Raw genomic sequence first — 23,685 nt, forward strand, 5'->3', positions numbered from 1 at the left:
GCTGCTAAGTTTCGGATGGCAAAATAAAACCTGAGTCCTATTCTCTCCCGATTCCCAGCTTTGGGAAAAGGAGACCTTTCTCTTCTTTTTGCTTGTTGTTGTTGTTCAGTCATTCAGTTGTGTCTGACTCTTTGTGACCCCATGTACCAGAGCACGCCAGGCACCCCTATCCTCCACTGCCTCCCGCAGTTTGGCCAAATTCATGCCAGTCGCTTCGAGAACACTGTCCAACCATCTCGTCCTTTGTCGTCCCCTTCTCCTTGTGCCCTCCATCTTTCCCAACATCAGGGTCTTTTCCAGGGAGTCTTCTCTTCTCATGAGGTGGCCAAAGTACTGGAGCCTCAGCTTCAGGATCTGTCCTTCCAGTGAGCACTCAGGGCTGATTTCTTTAAGGATGGATAGGTTTGATCTTCTTGCAGTCCATGGGACTCTCAAGAGTCTCCTCCAGCACCATAATTCAAAAGCATAAATTCTTCGGCGATCAGCCTTCTTTATGGTCCAGCTCTCACTTCCGTACATTACTACTGGGAAAACCATAGCTTTAACTATACGGACCTTTGTCGGCAAGGTGATGTCTCTGCTTTTTAAGATGCTGTCTAGGTTTGTCATTGCTTTCCTCCCAAGAAGCAGGCGTCTTCTAATTTCGTGATTCCTGTCACCATCTGCAGTGATCATGGAGCCCAAGAAAGTAAAATCTCTCACTGCCTCTTTTTGCTTACGTGGGCATTTATATCACACACACACACACACACCCCTCACCCTCGTGCCAAGAGCCTGATTTCAATTAGATCTTTGGCCCCTGCTGGTTTCTGCGGTGGCACGATTTATGGCTCCCACTGCGTTCCCGGGCCTGGAGGTGGTCCTAGATGCTGCAGAGCAGAGCTGCACAGAGTGGCCAAGGAAAGACGCAGATGCTGCGGTTTGGGAGGCGAGATGGGGCTGGATCCTGGCAAGGCGAGGAGACGGGATCAGGACCATTGTGGCGAATGGTATACCAGGCGTGCATCTTCCTTTCCAAAAACGGAGAGCAAAGAGGGTGTGCGAATGAGCGTGTGTCTATAAACTAGCCCACACCATGAAAGTAACTTTTATATTCATGTCTCCGACCACATTGGCTAACTGTTCTGCAGGAGAATTGACTGTGTCGTTCAGCAGCACATCCCTGTTTCTCAACGGCCTGCCAGGCTAGGAAACCGTCCAGAGCAGCAAGGAAGCGCAACAGACTCTTTTCAGACTTTAGGATTCCCCTTGTGGTCTTCCCCTGGTGCCATGAATGCCTTTGAGCTGCCCAACTGCAACTCATTGGGCAGGAGGTGATGAGGGTGATTGCCCTGATGTAGCAAAATAAATGTCTGGGCTGAAAGGAAAAACTCCAGCAGTGTTGAGGAATAACAAAAGGGTGTTTATTGCTAGCAATAAAGGCTCAGTGGAATCACTCTCCAAAAGCTCAGCAGAGCCCCAAAAGGGTGGGCCTCCGTAATATACACATAGCTGTTATCTATTAAAGCAATAGGGACATGGGTTGCGCAGTGGCTTAAACCACAGAGTCTAGGGCTTGCTGATCAGAAGGTTGGTGGTTTGAATCCCCGCGATGGGGTGAGCTCCCGTTGCTCAGTCCCAGCTCCTGCCCACCTAGCAGTTTGAAAGCACATCGAAAGTGCAAGTAGGGGGTTGTGGAAAGGGAAATGTTCCCTGTGGCAAATGGTAGATGGAACCGGGCATGTTTCTCCGAATCTCGGTCTTCCCACCTGCAGTATGGGAATAATAACACGAGGGAAGCCATGTACGGTAGGTGAAGTCCTTTCAGCACCTGAAAGCTTTATATCGCTGTTGGCATCTGTCTGTCCCAAGAGACAATGGAGTGCAGCTCTGGGGGTTGAAGTCAAACCACCGCATTAGCAGCACCGAAGTGACCTCGCCAGGACGTAAGCCTGGGCAACATGTCTGGAGTCTTGGGCTGCCCAGGTGACCCAAGGAAAGCAGAGCAAGACGTTTGGCACCAGCTTGGCTGCAGGAGTTGCCCAAAGGAGGCGTACAAGGCCCTAGGGACTCCAGATTTGTGTAGGGTTTACTCCTGAGACTTTTATTCTCCTGAAGACACCCTGAAAGCAGTGGCGTAGGAAGTGGGGGTGACAAGATGGCTCCTGCCTCCCCCCAGGTGCACAGCTCCTTATGGGCTGCCGCTTGCATGCATGAGCAGCATTCTGTACGGAGTGTGCATGCGCGGAAGCTGCACATGCACAATCCGCACAGGGTGCCCAAAAAAATTCCGCACCGGGTACCATTTGGGCTTGCTACGCCACTGCCAGCAAAGCATGAGAGGTGTAGTGGTTAAGAGCAGTAGACTCGTAATCCGGGGAACCGGGTTCGCTTCCCCGTTCCTCCACCTGCAGCTGCTAGTCACACTTCTCTAGTCTCTCAGCCTCACTCACCTCACAGAGTGTTTGTTGTGGGGGAGGAAGGGAAAGGAGAATGTGAGCTGCTTTGAGACTCCTTTGGGTAGTGATAAAGCGGGATATCAAATCCAAACTCTTCTTCTTCTCTTCTTCTAGATGGGCTACATTGCCAGGTTTACAAGACCCATCCTGTCCCTCACTTCCCCCTACCTTCAGGACGCACTATTGGTCTTGTCGGCTCAATCTTTCAGAGCCTGTATTCGCATGCAGGGGAAGTCCGTAGCTCACAGAGGGTTTGAGACCCATCAGCCGCCCTCACTTGGTTTAGCCGGCCAGTCAAAGCCATGACCCAAGGTGTGGTTACTGTTATGTGCTGGTGCAAATCTTTCTTCCTGTGTCTAATTTAGTTTATCTCTCCAGGCTATCTGCTCATCAGTCTGGCTACCTTGTGTATCTATTAGTGACAAGGGGGATAAATTGAATTCAGTTCGCGCTTAAAGGTGAAACAACCTGATTTTGAACTTTATGAAACAATGCACGGACCGAAATTTGGCCGTCCCTCGAAATTTGCACTTCCCCGAATTTTTGCAGTGCAGCTGTGATAAAAGTGCTGTGATAAAAAACACACCAACTGGGGCAAAGTGTGCATGAAAACGTGCGTATTGGTGAAGATAACATGCAGAAGTGCAGCATATCCCTGGAAGTTGATTTGCAAAAAATAAATTTAAAAAATGTGCCTAATAGGAGAAAATGAGTCTAGGCAAATGCACATATGGATAAATGAGTCCTGAAACGTTGATGTCTTTTTGTGAGGACGTTGAAGAATAAAACCAGGAGACCGTGTGAAAACGTGGAGAAATGAACTTGAGATTGGAAAAAATGAGCAACGCCAGAGAAACCGAAACGGACAGATTCATTCATCCCTGGTACCCATCCGTAAGATTCTGTTTGATTTCAGTTCACGGTATTAAGCACAATTATTGCGGGGAGATGAGCTCCTTTCTGAACTTCCTTTGGAGTATACATCTACACGACTGCACTGCAAATCTACTTTACCTGCCTCTCTTTCAGTCTCTCCTTCATCTCCTGTTTGCCTAATCTCTAATGGTCTTTTAATGTGTGTGTGTGTGTGTGTGTGAGAGAGAGAGAGAGAGAGAGATGCCATGAAATTAATGCCCCTTCTAAGTCCCATTAATGCTGACCTCTAAAGAGCTCATGATGTGGCTCTTAAAATCTCTCCAGCCAGAACAGCACTGAAATGATTGAATTAATGAGAGCTGAAAAGCGTCCAGTGGGCAAGGATGATGTTTCATTCTCCTCTCCATCCCCTCCCCAGCCTCCTCTCTTCCAAATAAAGATTCTTGCTGCTTCCCTCGGTGAGCTGTGCGTCCTCCGCTGAGCCAGTACAGAGCACGATGAGGAGAGCAGACTAGTTGGCACCAGCTTTTTTGAGGGGGGGGTGTCTCCCGGTGCCCCCTTTCCTTTTCGCGATCTGGTTGCGGACATGGACCCCACTGCTCGGATTTGTGCCCTGAGCATCTTCCTTCTCTTCCAAGGTAACTTCCTCTCTTTATTTTCTGTGCACCCATTTCTTTCTCTCTCCCCCCCCCCAACCAGGTATGCAAAAATATCCCTCATTTCTTTCCCCTGCCATGAAACACAAGAAACCGAAAACCTCAAAAAGGCAGAGGGAAGCAGGGCTCCAGCTGTTTTCTTTTTTTCAAGAAGGATTTTTCCAGGATAAAAAGCAATCCTTGAACATTTTCAAATCTCCCAGGGCTTGGAAACAGGTCTGGTGTTTTTCTAAAAGGACAGCTTCTCTCTCTCTCTCTCTCTCTCTCTCTCTCTCTCTCTCTCTCTCCCACCCCATAAACTGCGAGATCTTTTAGCGTTTTAGGACTAGACATTCTTGATCTCCCAAGATGTCAGGAAAAACCCACTTTCTGCCCTATGATTTCAAGACCGGAGTCAGGACAAAACCCCTCTCGATTTTCTGTCCTTACAGAGGGAGACGACTGGGGGGCCTGGATTGGTTTCCCCCCTCCTATAAAGCCTCCTTCCCCCCTTTTCTCTCCTAGGCTTTTACGGTTTGCTGGAAGGAATGAAAGCAAATTTGACTGGGTCGCCTAGCTTTCCTGACTCCCCCCCCCCCCGCTTTATCCCCACTTACCACACTGCCTAGCTTATTTCATGCTTGCTGAGTTTAATTTCATACATAGCCTCTGTTTCCTCAGAAGGTGGGAGAATGGGCAGGCTGCCTTGTCAGTTTCATTTAGGGTCTCAAGTTAAAAGGGGGCCCACCTCCTCTTCCCTTTCCACCCGCCTCATTCTGTCTTGGTCCAGGATGGATCCGGCCGGTGTGTGTGTGTGTGTGTGTGTTGCTGTGTCCATAGTGGGTGTGTGGGAAAGCAAGCTGTGTCTTCCATCCCGACCTCTCACAATATTGGAGGCTTGCGTTTTCTGAAATTGGCAGGGCAGTGGATTCCGAACACAGGAGAAATGGAGAGTGCTTCAGTCTCGGTGGCGCTTAATTTATTTATGGGATTTGCAGGTTCTGGCGGCTGCCGGCTGAGACGCCTTTCAGAAGGGATCAGGGAAAGGCGTATGAAGAGGAACGGGGCCTGCCAACACCTCTTTATTCCTGGAGCATCCTTGTTCAGAGGCAGTGTACCCTCCGGCTGCCAGGTGGGGTGGAGGCAATCCACAGGGGGCGGACTGTCCCCTTCCTGGGATCATAACCACATCACAAGCTTCCCTCTATGTCTGTCCAGCTTCCTTGGGTGTCCGTGGGGCTGTGAGGGAAGGAGAAAAGCTCTAACCACTTTCTCTGTGCCATGTGTAATTTTATACGCTTCTATCGTGTCACCTCTTAACATTTTCTCTAAACTAAAAAGTCGGAAGGGCCCCCCAAGGGTCATCTAGTCCAACCCCCTGCAACGCAGGAATCTCAAGTATTGCGTCCGTGACAGGCGGCCATCCAACCTCTGTTTAAAAACTTCCAAGGAAGGAGAGCTACCGGAGGGAGACCGTTCCCATACCCTCCAACATTTCTCCGATGAAAATAGGGACGTCCCATTCCATAATGATAATTTTACTATTCATACCCCACACGTCTTATTGGGTTGCCCCAGCCACTCTGGGCAGCTCCCAACATATATAAAAACATAACAAAACATTTTTTTAAAACCCTTCCCTATACAGGATTGCCTTCAGATGGCTCGGCGGTCAGATAACTCCATACCCTCCAATATTTCTTCAATGAAAGTAGGGAGAAAAGCAGGACATTCTGGGATCAAATCAGAAACTGGGATGGCTGGCTTCTCTAAATCAGGGGCGTCCATGGAAAATAGGGCCACTTGGAGGGTCTGTGCCTACACTGTCAAACAGCTCTTACTGTCAGAAAGTTCCTCCTGATATTTAGTTAGAATCTCCTTTCTTATAAGTTGAAGTCATTGGTTTGAGTCCTACCTTCCAGAGCAGGAGAAAACAAGCTTGTTCCCTCTTCTAAGTGACAGCCTTTCAGATATTTGAAGATGGCTCTCATACCTCCTCTCAGTCTCCTCTTTTCCAGGCTAGACACCCCCAATTCTTTCAACCGCTCCTCACAAGCCTTCATTTCCAGACCCTTGATCATCCTGGTCTCCCTCCTCTGCACATGTTCCAGAGTGCTGCAACCTTTTTGTAGGAATGTTGTAGATACTGAGAGAGGAAATATTGATTTGATACTATCCTTCGTAACTCACGCTTGTGAGTCAGCAGAGGAGTGCATTCCCCAGTATATAGCAATATATAGGAAGCTAGTTGGTAGATTCGTTTGAATCTCTTTACTTAAGCAATCCAATCTTGGCTTTGTCCAGACTGGGTGCTGTTGCTGGTAAGACCCCTTTTTGTTGTTGTTGTTGTTCAGTCGTTCAGTCGTGTCCGACTCTTCGTGACCCCATGGACCAGAGCACGCCAGGCACCCCTATCCTCCACTGCCTCTCGAAGTTTGGCCAAACTCATGTTAGTAGCTTCAAGAACACTGTCCAACCATCTCATCCTCTGTCGTCCCCTTCTCCTTGTGCCCTCCATCTTTCTGCACCGCACCGGTTGCTGAGCATGGACCCAGCCGGTCACATCCTAACAATTGTCACTGGCAAAGCAAAGATCATGTAGCTACCTCCTTTTGGCTTTTTAATTTTTATCTTTTCCCCGGGCTCCTCCTGCCTGCCCGCTGCAGGCTGCTAAGTTTCGGATGGCAAAATAAAACCTGAGTCCTATTCTCTCCCGATCCCCAGCTTTGGGAAAAGGAGACCTTTCTCTTCTTTTTGCTTGTTGTTGTTGTTCAGTCATTCAGTTGTGTCTGACTCTTTGTGACCCCATGTACCAGAGCACGCCAGGCACCCATATCCTCCACTGCCTCCCGCAGTTTGGCCAAACTCATGCCAGTCGCTTCGAGAACACTGTCCAACCATCTCATCCTCTGTCGTCCCCTTCTCCTTGTGCCCTCCATCTTTCCCAACATCAGGGTCTTTTCCAGGGAGTCTTCTCTTCTCATGAGGTGGCCAAAGTATTGGAGCGTCAACTTCAGGATCTGTCCTTCTAGTGAACACTCAGGGCTGATTTCTTTAAGAATGGATAGGTTTGATCTTCTTGCAGTCCATGGGACTCTCAAGAGTCTCCTCCAGCACCATAATTCAAAAGCATCAATTCTTCGGCGATCAGCCTTCTTTATGGTCCAGCTCTCACTTCCGTACATTACTACTGGGAAAACCATAGCTTTAACTATACGGACCTTTGTCGGCAAGGTGATGTCTTTGCTTTTTAAGATGCTGTCTAGGTTTGTCATTGCTTTTCTCCCAAGAAGCAGGAGTCTTCTAATTTTGTGACTGCTGTCACCATCTGCAGTGATCATGGAACCCAAGAAAGTGAAATCTCTCACTGCCTCCATTTCTTCCCCTTCTATTTGCCAGGAGGTGATGGGACCAGTGGCCATGATCTTAGTTTTTTTGATGTTGAGCTTCAGACCCCTTTTATCCCTCCTAAAAAGAACAAACACACAACAGGCTTCTTGTATAACACGTTTACTCACATTCAGTTCACGGCTGGATCCCTGAAGGCAGGCTTTAGCTTGTAGTTACAGATACAGTGTGGCTCACATCCTTGTAAAGATGGGCCCGTGTGCAGTCCAAGAGAAGAAAAGGCATCAAAAGAAGAAGAAGAAGAAGAAGAAGAAGAAGAAGAAGAAGAAGAAGAAGAGGAGTTTGGACTTGATATCCCGCTTTATCACTACCCGAAGGAGTCTCAAAGTGGCTTACATTCTCCTTTCCCTTCCTCCCCAACAAACACTCTGTGAGGTGAGTGGGGCTGAGAGACTTCAGAGAAGTGTGACTAACCCTGCATGTGGAGGAGCGGGGACGCAAACCCGGTTCACCAGATTACGAGTCTACCGCTCTTAACCACTACACCACACTGGCTCTCATAGGCATAGGAAGTTCCTTCTATACAGAGTTAGACCACTGGTCCGTCTCCTGCAGTGCTGCCCACACTGACAGGCAGGGGCTCTACAAGGTTTCAGGCAGGGAGTCTTGTGCAGCCTGACCTGGCAATGCCAGGGTTTAAACATGGGACCTTCTGCATGCAAAGCAGCTGATAAATGCTTTAGTAAACAAAAGCCTGCGGGGTAGCTTAGTCAGTAGAGCGCAGGACTCTTAATCTCAAGGTTATGGGTTCGAGCCCCTCCATCTTTGGGCAAAAAGATTGCCGCATTGCAGGGGTTTGTCCAACCATCTCGTCCTCTGTCGTCCCCTTCTCCTTGTGCCCTCCATCGTTCCCAACATCAGGGTCTTTTCCAGGGAGTCTTCTCTTCTCATGAGGTGGCCAAAGTACTGGAGCCTCAACTTCAGGATCTGTCCTTCCAGTGAGCACTCAGGGCTGATTTCCTTCAGAATGGAGAGGTATGATCTTCTTGCAGTCCATGGGACTCTCAAGAGTCTCCTCCAGCACCATAATTCAAAAGCATCAATTCTTCGGCAATCACTGGTCCAGCTCTCACTGAACTTGGTCCATTCTGCTTTAATACTGAGCTATGGGATTCCCTTCCCAGGGTACTTGCTGGCTCGCATCATCCCCTGTGTAAAATCCCCATGCCATGATTGCACCAAGTGCTGAGAAAAATATATAGAGGAAATCGGCCCTGTGTAGCAAAGGTGTGCGTCTGTAACATGTTTTCTACCAGTAAATTCTGATTTTGCACACATTTGAGAGTAATCCCCGCTTATGCCATGTGTAGAGGGGTCACAGCTTTTGCAAAGTGAAATGAATAGTTAAATTAGAAACTAAACAATAACGATGGGATCAGAACAAAATAAAAAATAAAAAAAATCATTCCAGTAGCACCTTAGAGACCAACTAAGTTTGTTCTTGGTATGAGCTTTCGTGTGGGATCAGAGGCGAGTTTCAAACTGGGGTCTTCCTGAGCTTCTGAGCTCACCCCCTGTTCTAAATGAAGGAGCGATCCAGGCTTTCAGCTCCACGGTTTCCCCAGCCTCCAATCCTCGGCTTCGTTTAAAGCCTCTGGCCCAAAGAGGCTCGTTCGCCGCTGCTGCAGCTTCAAGCCTCTGTTGGCAGCGAAGACAGCCAGAGAAGCTCACAGATGCCCGAGGCAGTGAAGATTCGGAGCCAGGCAGAGATGGAAGAAGCAGCCCCGGGAGCCAGGACTCACACCCCTGTCGCCCCAAGGAAGGAAGAAAAAACCGTGAGCCAGTAAAATGGACAAAACGACTTAACCAGAGGCACACGAGAGGTGGAAGCAGGAGAACACTTGTGCATTTGTAACACTCCTGTATTCACAAGGGTCGCTGTCCCAGCAGAAATGCTCGCTCTGCTGCATTTGGTACATTTTCCAACAGCCTTTCCTGCGATGAACTAACAGTGAAAGGGATCCTCTCCATTCTCTTTGGTTGAAGATATACCAGGTCCCCAAATCTGCCCCATGCATTTAAAACCACTACCGTGCCCCTTTAAATAGTCATGGCTTTCCCCCAAAGGACACTGGGATTTGTAGTTTACGGGTAAAGGTAAAGATAAAGGTACCCCTGACCTCTGGGGTTGCATCTCGCTCTATAGGCTGAAGGAGCCGGTGTTTGTCCACAGACAGCTTCTTGGTCATGTGGCCAGCATGACTAAGCCGCTTCTGGCGAACCACAGCACCGCATGGAAACGCCGTTTACCTTCCTGCCGGAGCGATACTTATTTATCTACTTGCACTTTGACGTGCTTTCAAAGTGCTAGGTTGGCAGGAGCAGGGACCGAGCAATGGGAGCTCACCCCGCTGCGGGGATTCGAACCGCCGACCTTCTGATCAGCAAGCCCTAGGCTCTGTGGTTTAACCCACAGCGCCACCCGCATTTAAGGGTGCTGAGAGTTATTAAGAGACTTCTCGGAAAAGCTAGATATTTGAAGCAGAATCAGTGTATAAAAAATGGTTTCAGCTAGATGATGTTAAGTAAAAATAGTGCATTAGAAGTAATGTTTATGAATGGTATATAAATGGTTAAGTTGATTTTTTTTTTTAAATGAAGTAAGCTATATATGATAGGTAAGTTTTAAAATTTTTATTAAAGAATAATGATGTAAGATAAGAAACTAGTTACAAAGTTACTAAAGTATAATAGTATTGAACGCAGTAGAGAGAACGGGGGAAGTCCCCAAATAAGATAATGAAATTAGATTTAAACAATTATTATTTAGTGTTCCAGTATTGGTGTATAGGTATGTATAAGTGTTCTTTTTCTTTGTTGATCTTTTTTTTCTTTTTAAATGTGCTTGTTGTGTTTTTAGATTGTATTTGTGTGTTGTATTCTGTATTTGTAGTTTAATGTGGAAATTAATAAAATCTTTTTTTAAAAAATAAAAAATTAAGAGACTTCTCATCAGTGGTGGAGGAAGCCTCTGCGCTGCCAGGGGCGGTGGTGCAGAGGCACCCCCCTGGGGGCAGGGCGTCACAGCGCATGTGTCGTGATGTCCCAATGCATGCGCTGTGATGCCACGGCACGTCGAATGCACTGCGCGTGCCCGGAATTTCCGGGCATGCGTAGTGGATCCGGCCGTCGCTGCTGCGAGGCGGCAAGCGAGTGGTGGGTCGTGGGGCTGCCCTGTCCGTAAAGAAGCACGGACGGGGTGCCAGGCGGTGGGGGAGGGGCCGGGGAGTGTCACGTGTGCCAGTGTGGTGTAGTGGTTAAGAGCGGTAGACTCGTAATCTGGTGAACCGGGTTCGTGTCTCCACTCCTCCACATGCAGCTGCTGGGTGACCTTGGGCTAGTCACACTTCTCTGAAGTCTCTCACCCCCACAGAGTGTTTGTTGTGGGGGAGGAAGGGAAAGGAGAATGTTAGCCGCTTTGAGACTCCTTCGGGTAGCGGAAAAGTGGGATATCAAATCCAAACTCTTCTCTTCTTCACCCCTCCCCAGGAACCCGGGGCGGAGCACCCCCTATGCCCCGCCTTTTCTATGCCACTGCTTCTCACCCCCCCACAGAGCTACAGTTCCCAGAGTTCCCCGGGAAGGAGGGATTGGCAAACCACTCTGGGAACTGGAGAGGGCTGTCGATGGCTTAGCTCTGCCTCCACAGCTGGAGGCAGCGATGCTTCTGAAGGCCGGATGCTGGAAACCTCGGGAAGGGAGAGTTGCTCTTGTGTTCGAATCCTGCTTGCGGGATTCCCACAGGCAATCTGGTCGGCCGCTGTGAGAACAGGGTTCTGGACTAGATGGGCCAGTGGCCTGATCCAGCAGCCAGGCTCTTTTCACCCCCCCCCCCTGTGTGATTTTCAGGCTCTCAAGGAGGGGTCTACCAGCGGCAGCTGCTGAAAGCCTTGATGGAGAATTATACCCCTCTGGAAAGGCCGGTGGGGGATGACGCACAGCCCATCACCGTCCACTTCACCCTGAGCCTCATGCAGATCATGGATGTGGTAAGATCCTGAGCCTGGACAGGCTTATATGGAAACACTGCACATCAAATATATCACTTTCAACCTTCCCTCCTCTGTCCATCTCGGGGTTTTCAGTGGGACCTGTACATTATGCACTACGGATCTTTCCCCCCTTATTTGCCACCTGAAGTTCCTTAATGCCTCACTCCTGAGCCTTTAACATTTCCCACCACCCCCTTTTTTTTGCAGGATGAGAAAAACCAAGTTTTGACCACCAATGTCTGGCTGCAGATGGTAAGGTCATGGCTTACGGGGGGGGGGGGGTGATCAGAAGGCAGAGAAACCAGATGTACCTGTTGTACCGCAGCAGCAACTGCCTCGTATCAGTAGCAATTCTTCTGATCTTAGCAGCTAACCTCTTGCAAAGCTCACTTTGCTTGCTACTTTCATTTGTTTGTTGCAGCTGAGCTCTTGCAAAGCTTACCTTGCCCCCCCCACCCCGCCAAGTAGCGGTAACTATTGCAATGCATTGTGTTGCTTCAGATGAAGCTTACCTGGGGTGGGAGAACAAACGGGCCCTTAAATATTGGCAACTTCGCCTTAAACAAGAACAGCAACACCCTAACCCTATCCCTAACCTAACTAAACATTGGCAGGGTCCCTTGAACGCTGCTTTTTCTCACCCCTCAGTACTGGTACGACCATTACTTGCAGTGGAATGAATCGGAATACCCTGGCGTGAAGACTCTGCGGTTTGCGGCTAACCAGGTCTGGAAGCCCGACATCCTTTTGTACAACAGGTGGGAGAAGCTTGTAGCCGGGATATTTTGTGGTTTTCCCTGGGTGGGTAATACAAGAGCCAGGTGGCCAAGGAACTCAGAAAGGCAGCTGGACTACAGCTCTGACCATCCCTGGCCATTGGCTGGGCTTGCTAGGGCTGCTGGGAGTTGCAGTTCAGCGTTTGGAGAGCACCACATTGGCGACCCCTGAGCCAGAGAATGAAACCTTTGCAAGGATTTCATAGAATCATAGAGTTGGAAGAGACCACAAGGGCCATCCAGTCCAACCCCCTGCCAAGCAGGATTTGTAAGGAGCAATCTCTTTTTGGAGTGTTCCCACCGATACAAACCTCCCTGGACTCACAGGTGTTCCTCTGGATGCCCCCTTCGGAGGGAGGTCCAGAGGCGGGCACCAAGTGGCAGGGCCTTTTTGGTGCTGGCTCCAGCCTTGCAGAATGCTCTCTCCAATGAAACCCACCTGGTACCAACAACAGCATGCTTTGGGCACCTGCTTAAAACGTATCTCCTCCCCCAGCTGTCTGATGGGTTAGGGATGTTTCTGCTGTCTTCAGATGGTGGGTTTTGCGTTGCTAAAGTGCCTTTTTATTTGGTCTGTTTTATAGGCATTCGTTGTAAACGCGTTGTTCTCTCTCCACCCCCACCCCCCTAGCATTTATACTTCTACATTTTCTAAGGCTCTCAGAGACTCGTTATGTGCCGGGCGATGAATCAATTTAACAGAGAACAACAACAATAATTTAACAAGTGTCTTGTACCAATGGCTGCAGGCTTATTTATTTTTTTGAATCATATTTATTGATTTTCCAATATATATTTCCAATTACCAAACAAATTACAATGCCAAATTAATTATACAATTCCAATTATAACAATTCCAATTATGCCAAATTTTTAACTTGTGAGTTCCCCATGTCTCGGACTCCGGAGCGCTTTCTTATGATCTTTTCCAGTTGCTTCATAAAGTCAATATTTTCACAGCCTCTGATAAATGCCAGCAAGCAGACACTCTTATAGTAGATAATGTCTCTGTGTGGAAAAAGCCATCCTCTCCCAATATTGCATTTCGGCTGACGCCATCTTGAAAGTCTCTCATAAATCAAACTTGTAAATCAAACTGCGACACACCAATTTCTCCAATGGCTGCAGGCTTAAATGCTGTTGGGGGCACATCCCAACCTTTCCCCCTTGAGCTGAAGACAGATTTTCTCCAGGGAGACAGTGGCAGCTGGCAAAACTAGAATGAATTAGCTCTACCTGCCATTGGCTCTCTGGCGCCACCTACTGTTGGGCTCCCTGCTTTCTGCCCCATCAGTCTCAATCCCCACCAGCTTATCCCTGGAAGGTGGAAGGAGCATAGCTGTCAACCTTCCCCCCCCCCTTTTTGCAGAAAATTCCCCTATCAGTACTATAGTCTATAGTATAGTACTGATAGGGGAATTTCCCGCAAAAGAGGGAAGGTTGACAGCTATGGGAAGGAGAGGAAGAATAAGTGAAACCCCTGTGTTGCAAACTTCAAGCCTAGTGAATCATAGAATAGAATCCTAGAGTTGGAAGAGACCCCAAGGGCCATCCAGTCCAACCCCCTGCCAAGCAGGAAACACCATCAAAGCATTCCTGACAGGTGGCTGTCAAGCCTCCGCTTAAAGACCTCCAAAGAAGGAGACTCCACCACACTCCTTGGCAGCAAATCCCACTGTCCAACAGCTCTTACTGTCAGGAAGTTCTTCCTAATGTTTAGGTGGAATCTTCTTTCTTGTAGTTTGAATCCATTGCCCCGTGTCCGCTTCTCTGGAGCAGCAGAAAACAACCTTTCACCCTCCTCTATATGACATCCTTTTATATATTTGAACATGGCTATCATATCACCCCTTAACCTTCTCTTCTCCAGGCTAAACATACCCAGCTCCCTAAGACGTTCCTCATAAGGCATCGTTTCCAGGCCTTTGACCATTTTGGTTGCCCTCTTCTGGACACCTTCCAGCTTTTCAGTATCCTTCTTGAACTGTGGTGCCCAGAACTGGACACAGTATTCCACAGTGTAAAAGAGGAGCAGTGGTCATATCCGCATATCTGCTCCAGAGAAGATGTATGTACATTAAGTGATATACTGAAGAAGACCACAACAAAACAATGTATTTATCCGGAACGCTGTTTCACCGGATGTATTTAGTTACTCAAATTGTACAGCTATTATTATTTCGCTGCAAATTATAAAGACATAATTGTGCCCATCATTCATCGGTCTATGTGTTGCTTCTTTTACACTATGGGAAGGAGAGGAACAGAATTTCATTCCTCAAGAGCAGGGGCCAGCAACCTTTTTCAGCCGTGGGCCTGTCCACTGTCCATCAGACCATGCGATGGGCCGGACTATTATTTTTTTTGGGGGGGGAGGCTGGAATGAACGAATTCCTATGCCTTAACATAGAAAATAGAAGGAAAACTATGTGAAGATGATCTCTAGATGCCAAGTAAACGTATGTCAGAGTCAGGTACATTCTGGAAATGTAAAGGAAATGTAAAAATGTGAAGGTGCATTTTATCATATGTTATTGGACATGTAGAGTAGCTAAGGGGTTTGGGGCGATGATATATAAAGGAACGAAATCTGATTTCACTGAGCTTCTTCCTTAAATGCCCCTCCCCTTCTCTCTCTCCCCCCCCCCAGTGCCAATGAAGAGTTTGACTCCACGTTCCACACCAACGTCTTGGTCAACTCCAGCGGCTACTGCCAGTGGCTCCCCCCAGGTGAGAGGCATATGGAGAAATCCAGAGGCGGCTTCGGTGTCACATAGCGGGAAGGTGGTGGGTTTTTTTTTTTTTTTTGCAAAAAGGCAAGGTGGTTCTTTTAAAATGAGATTCAGAAGTAACACAAAACACAAGTGAGAAGATTAAAGATTTTATTCTAAACCGCAAACAGTATATACATACCAAGCAAGCACTTCAATCTGCCACTTGGAAGTCCTCAAAAAGCGGCAAATCGACCCAGGTAGGCTCAGTTTGCGGCCGATCAGTCCATGCATCAGCTTCAAAGAAACTCTTCCCACAACCATCTAGTTTATAGCTAGCCAGCCCGTATGGCTTGCCCGACTGCCTATGTGCAGATCATTCAGGGCCGGATTTAGGTCTGATGAGGCCCTCAGCTACTGAAGGGAATAGGGCCCATTTATATGTCCAGCTGTCCTTGGTCAACAACAAATTGTCGCAGTTCTTTGTGTTGAATATATGCTACATGGTAATTGATGGGCCTAATGGGTATCTAAAGCCATTTGCACATAACAAAACATGTATTTTATCAAAGTACCGTACTTTTCTGTGTATAACACTGTGTTGTTTTTTTTACTCTAAAATAATGTTCAAAATCTGAGCTCGTCGTATACATGGATATTATCTCCCCCCATTTTCTTAAATCGGAATGCCCCCAAATAGGGAGCATCTTATACATGGGGGAGGGTCTTGTAGAGGGGGAAATATGGTAATTGTTGAACTGAAATACAATTAAGGAGAAGTACATTAATAGTGAAATAATTATTAAGCTCTAACTTAAAATGATTGGGGGCCCATTACTTACATCATAGGAGCCTACACAACACAAAACACTGTTGTTGTATGTACCGTATTTTTCGCTCCATAGGGCGCACCGGCCCATAGAATGCCCTGGGAGACTGAAGTGTTCTCCTACTGGTTTCTCTGTCTTGTGATTCCTGGTGTCAGATTTATGTCCATTTATCCTTTGGCGGCGTAGGGTTTGGCCTGTTTGTCCAATATAGAGAGCTGAAGGGCACTGTTGGCATTTGATTGCATACACAATGTACAACAGTTACGTTAAATTAGAGCTCCCCCTGCTGACAACTTTTAAAAAGCAGCTTTTTTTGTAGCTGGTCGAAACCAGCATAATGATAAAAATGTCCTTGTTTCAGCCTTTCTTTTCCCTTGCATTTCTGTTCATAATAATAATAATAATAATAATAATAATAATAATAATAATAACAACAACAACAACAACAACAACAACAACAACAACAACAACAACAACCTTGGTTTGGCTCCTTTGGCCCCCCGCCCCAGGCATCTTGAAAAGCACGTGTCGAATTGACGTCCGCTGGTTCCCCTTCGACACCCAGAAGTGCGACCTGAAGTTTGGCTCCTGGACGTACGACGGCTGGCTGCTCGACCTGCGCATGCTGGAGACGGACATCTCTGGCTACGTTGCCAATGGCGAGTGGGACCTCATGGGTAAGGGGGAACCTTGAGCAAACCCAGCGCCGAGGTCCTTGTCCTCATGAGGTTGGGTATTATTATTGTTTTAAACAATAGGGCCCCTGCGGCTAGGGATGGGGGAAGGATTTCAGCTTTGTTCTCATTTAAAGGCAAACCTGCCTCATTCACGCTTTTTGAAAAGCAGTGGAAACTTGAACGCAGCTGAATTTGCACTTAGCAGGGCAGTTTTACAGACAAGTACAAAATTGCACCTGCCCAGGTAACATGTGCAAAGGAAGTCCTGGGCCTTGCAGACTTGAGTAAATGAGAGGGGCATCAGTTGGGACAGATTTCTTAGACTGGCGGGACAAAATCAAACTTGTGAAAATTCCCTGTAAAGGGTACCAGAGGCCAATGACCTCATCCTGCACACACAGATCTCTGGAATGCCGTTAGACCATCCGCTGTTGCTCAGCAACCCAGGGATTGGGGTGTGTGTGTGTAAATTCACCTGAGTTCTCATTTAAAGCCAAACTGACCAAATCCACACTTTCCAAGCCAATACATGAATTAAACAAAGCAACCCTCTCAAATTCACTCATCTCCAAATTTTGCAATGCGCTTCTCCAGCCGAGCGATATTTATGAAAATGCATATACTGCAGTGAAGTGTGCATAAAAACGCATATAATGTCCAAAAAAATGTATTAGGAAATCGCTTTGCAAAAATGGTGTGCGGCAGGACTTTTTAAAATGCAAAGTTTGCAAACTGATGTGGGCATGCGGAGGAGAACTGAACCTCGGGCTGGGGGGCAAAAATCCCCCCATGAGAAACAGGAAGAAACTGAAATGGATTGATTCTATGTCATACGCTGACTCCCTCTTCCTCCTCACTTGCTACAGGTGTGCCTGGCAGTCAGAACAAAGTGTTCTACGAATGCTGCCGGGAGCCCTACCTGGACGTCACCTTTGCGGTCACCATGCGGCGGCGAACACTTTATTACGCCCTCAACATGCTGGTCCCTTGCCTCCTCCTCTCGGCCATGACCTTCCTGGTCTTTCTCCTGCCAGCCGATTCCGGAGAGAAGATCTCCTTGGGTAAGCAGAACAATTCAAGCCGACTATTGCCTGTATGGTGTCCCCCCCCCCCCACTTCCACTACCTTGTGTTGGAGATTCATTCCCTGTGTCTGCAGTCATGGGATTGTTGTCTATCACATAAAATTAAAATCACAGCAAAAACATAAACACAATCAATTTAAAATAACAGATTAAAATACAAATTTAAAAAGTTCAATATTAAAACTGCAGTCTCATTTTCAAATAACCCACCAATAAAAGAATGAAGCATAAGTATCAAACAGAAACCAACCCAAAGGCCAGGTGGAACAGCTCCGTCTTGCAGGCCGTGCGGAAAGATGCCAAATCCCGCAGGGCCCTGGTCTCTTGTGATAGACTGTTCCACCAAATCGGGGCCAATACTGAGAAGGCCCTGGCCCTAGTTGAGGCCAACCTAGCATCTTTGTTGCTCGGGACCTCCAAAAGATTATTATTTGAGGACCTTAAGGTCCTACACGGGTGTGTGTTTTCATTCCACAGAATGGGAAGTGACAGAGACAGGGTGTTTGTGTTACTGTGTTTCCTGAAGTGGGACTATTGTCCTTTGTCCTTTCTCTTTGCTGTCTGATGCCGGAGAGAGAGGGAGCCATGTTGCAGTGCTCCGTGTGTGTTTATATGTAAATAAAGTAGATTAGCCAAAACGCTGAGTTGCTGAGGTCTGTTTACGCATGCTGCGAAGACTCTGCGGATCCCTAAGTGTGCTGATGCTTCTTGGTATCAGTCGCTGTGATGTTCGGGCAGAAGAAAGCTTTTGAAGCTCCCAAAACGACTGACCAGGAGGGAGAGAACATGTCAGTCGGGTATGGGTCTCTGCCAGGGTCCTACATGAGAGTAGGACGCTCCTGCTGACATCTAGCACAGGAACCCCCAAACTCGGCCCTCCAGCTGTTTTGGGACTACAGTTCCCATCATCCCTGACCACTGATCCTATTAACTAGGGATGATGGGAGTTGTAGTCCCAAAACACCTGGAGGGCCAAGTTTGGGGGTGTCTGACCTAGCAGAAGCCCTGGCGTTCGAAGCCCTTTGCAGATATTATCTGAGTGGATTTTCACAACATCCCCACTAGGAAGGTCGGTGTTTGCTTTGCCCATGTTACAGAAGGAAGGACTGAGGCAGAGGAGTGTGGACAAGGCAGCTGAGCCTCCTGGCAGATTTTCCTTAGGCTGTTGTTGTTGTTGTTGTTGTTGTTGTTTTGCCTCTCTCACTTAGACGCTCCTCCAAACCCAGTGGAATAACAGTCTGTCCCCCCCCCCACAGGCATCACCGTTCTCCTCTCGCTCACCGTCTTCATGCTGCTTGTGGCGGAGGTCATGCCGGCCACCTCTGACTCCATTCCGCTCATAGGTATGTACGAGAGGGAGATCTGGAGCTGGATTGGTCTGCCCAGGGGTGTGCAGTGCTTAATTGTGCCCTGTGCTCTCTGCTCCTAAATGTGATGGAGATGGCAAACCACTGTACAGTCGGAAGGGACCATGAGGGTTGAGTCTACCCCGCTGCAATTAAAAAAAACTGATCCCCGGGGTATGCTGCTCCTGTATCTGGAAGTTCCATTTAAGCCTCACATCTGTCAATACACCTGCCCCTCCATGGACTTATTCATTCTTAGTTGCGTGTCAGCAGAAGGCAGGCAAATGTTATAGAAACAATCATCAGGATATCACTGCTAGGTAGGGGTGAACAAACCTGTCAATTCCAGTTGTTTTCAGTTTGCCGCTGTGTCGTTTTTGGTTTTTAAAAAGCAAGCCCAAAATTTCATAATTGTTTTACTGCGCATCTTCGAAAACACACAATTTTGCAAGCAAATTCCCCCCAATCCAACCCATTTTTGTATGCTGTTCTCGGGAGAACGTGTTCATTTCCCTGCAACTTTTCCCCTAACACATGCATTTTCGTAGGTATTTTGGTTGCAAAAAGATTCAGAGGATTCGTTGGTTGGCGTTTTGATTTAGGAAGCGTGAATCAGGCAATCCTGCAAGATTTGCCCCCCCCCTTAAGAATGCTCTGAGCCCTTTCTCTCCGCTTCTAGGACAATACTTTGCCAGTACGATGGGCATGGTGAGCCTCTCCGTGGTCGCGACAGTCTTTGTGCTCCAGTACCATCACCACGACCCGGACGGCGGCTGCATGCCAAGATGGGTGAGCGCTTTAAAAAACCCCTTTTTCAGAATCGCCGCTTTGTTTATCACGTAGCGCCTTGTATCCGACGTAGGCGACATTCACGCCATTCCCTTTAAAGCACTAGGATCCCAACATAAACATTGTCATGGCTTCCCCCAGAGGATCATGGGAGCTGTAGTTTGTGACGGGTGCCGAGACTGGTTGCTGGGAGACCCTGTTCCCCTCACAGAGCTACAATTCCAAGAGGGGTTAAGCATCCATCCCTCTTTTTTTTCACGTATGTAACAACAGCGGCTAGGATTCTCTACGCATAAAAATGGGAGAAAGATCCCACCATGTAGAACTGGCTAAGTTAACAGCCAGATTAAGAGGATCTAGCGATGGTTGCTTTGCAGAAGGCTGGAGTCACTTTTTGGGCTATTTAACTCGCGAGCAGGATTTGAAATATGAGCAACAGGAGGAACTGGAGAATGCAGTATAAAAGAGAAAAGGTTTTGTGCGGCAGAAGGGGAGAAAGAAAAACACCATGGAATATGGGATGGGAAGCTGGGAAAAGATAAATGTCTTACGCATGGAAGCGTGCATATCAAATTTTTGAAAATTTAATAACAATCTATTACAAATAATGAAACCGCCCATCCCTCTTTCCAGGGAATTCTGGGAATTGTAGCTCATACTACCAACTCACAGCACCATTAAGAAATGACAGTTCCCAGAATTCTTTGGGAGAAGCCAAAAGGGGTCCCTTTACCTTTATGGACGTGGGTGGTGCTGTGGTCTAAACCACGGAGCCTAGGGTTGGCCGATCAGAAGGTTGGTGGTTCGAATCCCCGCCACCGGGTGAGCTCCTGTTGCTCAGTCCCAGCTCCTGCCAACCCAGCAGTTCAAAAGCACGTCAAAGTGCAAGTAGATAAATAGGTACCGCTCCGGTGGGATGGTAAACGGCGTTTCCATGCGCTGCTCTGGTTCGCCAGGAGCGGCTTAGTCATGCTGGCCACATGACCCAGAAGCTATATGCCGGCTCCCTAGGCCAGTAAAGCAAGATGAGCACCGCAACCCCAGAGTTGGACACGACTGGATCTAATGGTCAGGGGTCTCTTTACCTTTACTACCAACTCACAGCACCATTAACAAATGACAGTTCCCAGAATTCTTTGGGAGAAGCCAAAATGGTATCATAGTGCTTCAGATATATGGTGGGAACTTGGCCTAAGAACCTTCATTGGCCTCAGCTCAGGGTTTTCCGAGTTGTTGACCTTCCCCTGATGATCCGCTCCCTCGTCCCTTCCTTTGTGGACCCTCTTGCCTGTAATAAATGGGGTCCCCGTTTCCCCTCGCCCATAAACTCCCTTCCCTCTCCCTTATCGGCTTGCTGTTTCCATGCAGGTGCAGGTGGTTGTGTTGCAGTGGGGAGCCTGGCTGCTGCGCATGCGCCAACCCGGGGAGGACCCGGTGGTGCGCCCGCACTGCGCCCCCAGCCTGTTGAGCTGCAGCTCGGACAGCAGCGACGGCAGCGGCACACCAACCCGGCAGGCCCGGCTCCCCGTGGCGCTGGCCAACGGCAACCTCGCCTACTCCGGAGCGCTGCTGCCGGCCAAGCCCCCTGATGTGCCACGCCCTTTCCTCCCGTCTCCGGAGCTGCCGGCCTCCACTCCCGAGGAACTGCTTGCCGCGCCCGAGCTGGGCCACATCCTGGAGGAACTGCAGTACGTGGCTCAGTGTTTCCGGGGCCGCGACGCCGCTCAGGCCACCTGCAGCCAGTGGAAGTTTGCGGCGGCTGTCCTGGACCGGCTGTGCCTGGTCACCTTCGCCCTCGTCCACATCGTGTGCTCCATCGGCATCCTCATGGCCGCGCCCAACTTCCCCGAGGCCATTACGAAGGACTTCCTGTGACGTTAGGCCCGCAAAACAACAGGTTTCCCCGGCGCCTAGGTTTTGGCATCCTCCCCTGGCGGCAGCGCAGGTCTTTCCAACGTGGCTTCCCTCCCTAGCGGCAGGATGTTGCTAGAGGCTTCCTGCGAGGCGAATCTGGGCAGAGATTGTTGAGGACAACCAGCCTTGCAGGCCAGGACTTCCGACCCACTTGTGAAGGCTGTCCTGCCGAGTTCTGTGTGCTCATCTGGAGGACCAAACGGACACCGTACCGACACTCCTGTCCCGCATGCCAAGTCCGTAACACTCGCCCAGAAGGATTTCAGATCCAAACTGCCTCTAAAATTTACCACTCGTTTTTTTTTTTTTTTTGAGAGGGGCTGCCGCCTATTTGAGCCTGAACGTCACAGATGTCAAGGCGGCCTCGGTTTCGGCCCCGCCCCGTTGCTGCCGCACGCAGCGCTGTTTCCCTTCTGCTGCAGTTTGTCTTCCGCCAAAGAATACGTTATCTGTCTCGCTGTCCGCTGTGGTGAAATTACATAATCTATTTAATTAATTACCCTGGCGTTATGTTACCCTTGGCCCCGTGCATTTTGGTGAAAATGAAACACAGAGCAAATGTTGTGTTAATCGGTCTTGTGTCGTTTACAGACAAAGAGCAACAGCAGCAGCAAATACTGATTGCTTTTGCTGTCTCGATTTCCCTTCCATGCTAAGGACGACCAAGCAAACATGGGCCACTTCCACGCCATAGTCCTGGAACTCCTAAATTAGTTTGGGAGCCCTGACCTGGTTTATAAACCCCGGAGGAGGTTTTCACAGAGACCCTTTTATAGCAAAGGAAGCTAAATCGATTCACATGTTTTTGTGTGTACGCGTCCTGCAACGGGTCGTGGCCAGGGATTCAAGCCCTGCCCCAGCAGCCTCGAGCCAAGGCCACACGCTCACTCTCTCTGCCTCAGTTTTCCTAGGCTGTAAAATGGGAACGTGCCGAGCTACCCTCTTGCCGGGGTCTGCTATGAAGTCAAAGGATGCAATGAAGTTTATGAAAGCGTTTTTGCAATGGATGAGGTTCAGATTCGCTGAATGTTTTTGTTGTGTCACACAGTACCAATCTTCTCGCTTTGAAAAGCAATGCTATGGACATTCACATGTTCACAGTTCTGTGTATGTTAACAAGACACTGCTAAATGTGGTGCCAAAAGGAAGAGGGGGTATCTCTCCATTTTGATGTTTTGTTTGTGATCTTTCTGATCCGCCCCCTCCCCGGTATAGTGTGTTACCATTTATGGTGGCATATATAAAAAATGTATTTTTGTTAACACTTGCCTACAGATAATGTTAGCCAAATCAAGTACACCTTTTCTCTCCTCTTTTCACAACTTTCCGTAACTACCAGTACCCCAAAGTGACGGCAACATGGACTGGATTTGCTTTTCATTTAATTTTATTTAGACAGAAAAAAATTTAAATTATTAAAAGTAAGTGGCAATAAATAATCAATAACTTAAGCATTGATATTGTCTGAAACATATAATCCAACTCTTCGTTTTTCTTAAAATTCCTCATCGCTAAAAGTTCTTCTGATTTCGGGGGTCGTCCCCCCTTATTTCCCCCCCCCTTTTCTCCTTCTAAATAAAATGTCCAAGTAGTAAACCCACCTCCCACCCTAGAAGGGAAAATAAAAGAAAAAGAGAGAGTGACAGAAAGAGAAAGAGAAAGAGAAAGAAAGATTAAAAAATTCTCTAAAATCAGAAAAGGTAACATGGTGGTGGACTGGAAACCCTTTTTTAAAATTTAATTGCAGCTAATCGCAATGGAATTATTTACAATTACTGGATCAGCAAAAGAGACTTGTAAACATATATTTATTTTTTCTTCTCTTTCTTTCCTCATGGTATATAACCTTGATTTCAGAGCGCTTGTGAGCATGAGAGGTTTCTGAGCATGGAGGGAGAGAGAGATTATGGTTTTGATACCCCCAGCCCTCCATCCTTAGGGGAGACATAGGTAAAAATACACACAGGAAGGACAAAGACCTTCTGTTTTGCAGTGGGGCAAGGGGAAGAGTCATGAGTAGGTTTTGGTCTCTGGGCTTGTTGGGTTAACTTTACACACACCAAACTACTCAAGAGGGGGGAGTGAGTGTGGGGCGTGTTTAAGCAGAAAGGTAAGAGAAGCATTTTGGGTCGGGGGTCCGATAGAGCTGAACGATAAGGAATGGGTAAATCAGTCAGTACCGAGAACGGGGAACTTCCGGTAATCAAGG

The 23,685-nt window shown here is 48.1% G+C and overlaps 1 protein-coding gene across 1 annotated transcript; it reads left to right on the forward strand.

The window, feature by feature from the left end:
- The first annotated feature begins 3,888 nt into the window (after window positions 1-3,888).
- Window positions 3,889-21,772, forward strand: LOC117039225 (neuronal acetylcholine receptor subunit alpha-7-like). The gene is made up of 10 exons (XM_033136314.1): window positions 3,889-3,952; window positions 11,207-11,346; window positions 11,557-11,601; window positions 11,998-12,107; window positions 14,776-14,855; window positions 16,176-16,343; window positions 17,210-17,404; window positions 18,684-18,770; window positions 19,453-19,562; window positions 20,931-21,772. Exons 1-10 carry the CDS (start codon window positions 3,901-3,903, stop codon window positions 21,435-21,437), a joined length of 1,494 nt encoding a protein of 497 aa, XP_032992205.1. The 5' UTR covers window positions 3,889-3,900; the 3' UTR covers window positions 21,438-21,772.
- Window positions 21,773-23,685: the final 1,913 nt, after the last annotated feature.

This window comes from Lacerta agilis, chromosome 17 (genome assembly GCF_009819535.1).
Source record: "Lacerta agilis isolate rLacAgi1 chromosome 17, rLacAgi1.pri, whole genome shotgun sequence".
Classification (NCBI taxonomy): Eukaryota; Metazoa; Chordata; class Lepidosauria; order Squamata; family Lacertidae; genus Lacerta; species Lacerta agilis.

Bases quoted from the DNA above. Each gene is read 5' to 3' on its own strand.
- LOC117039225 (XM_033136314.1), top strand. From the start codon at position 3,901: ATGGACCCCACTGCTCGGATTTGTGCCCTGAGCATCTTCCTTCTCTTC. The intron at 11,602-11,997 runs GTAAGGTCATGG...CTCACCCCTCAG, and splicing joins CCAATGTCTGGCTGCAGATG to TACTGGTACGACCATTACTT. The intron at 19,563-20,930 runs GTGAGCGCTTTA...GTTTCCATGCAG, and splicing joins GCGGCTGCATGCCAAGATGG to GTGCAGGTGGTTGTGTTGCA.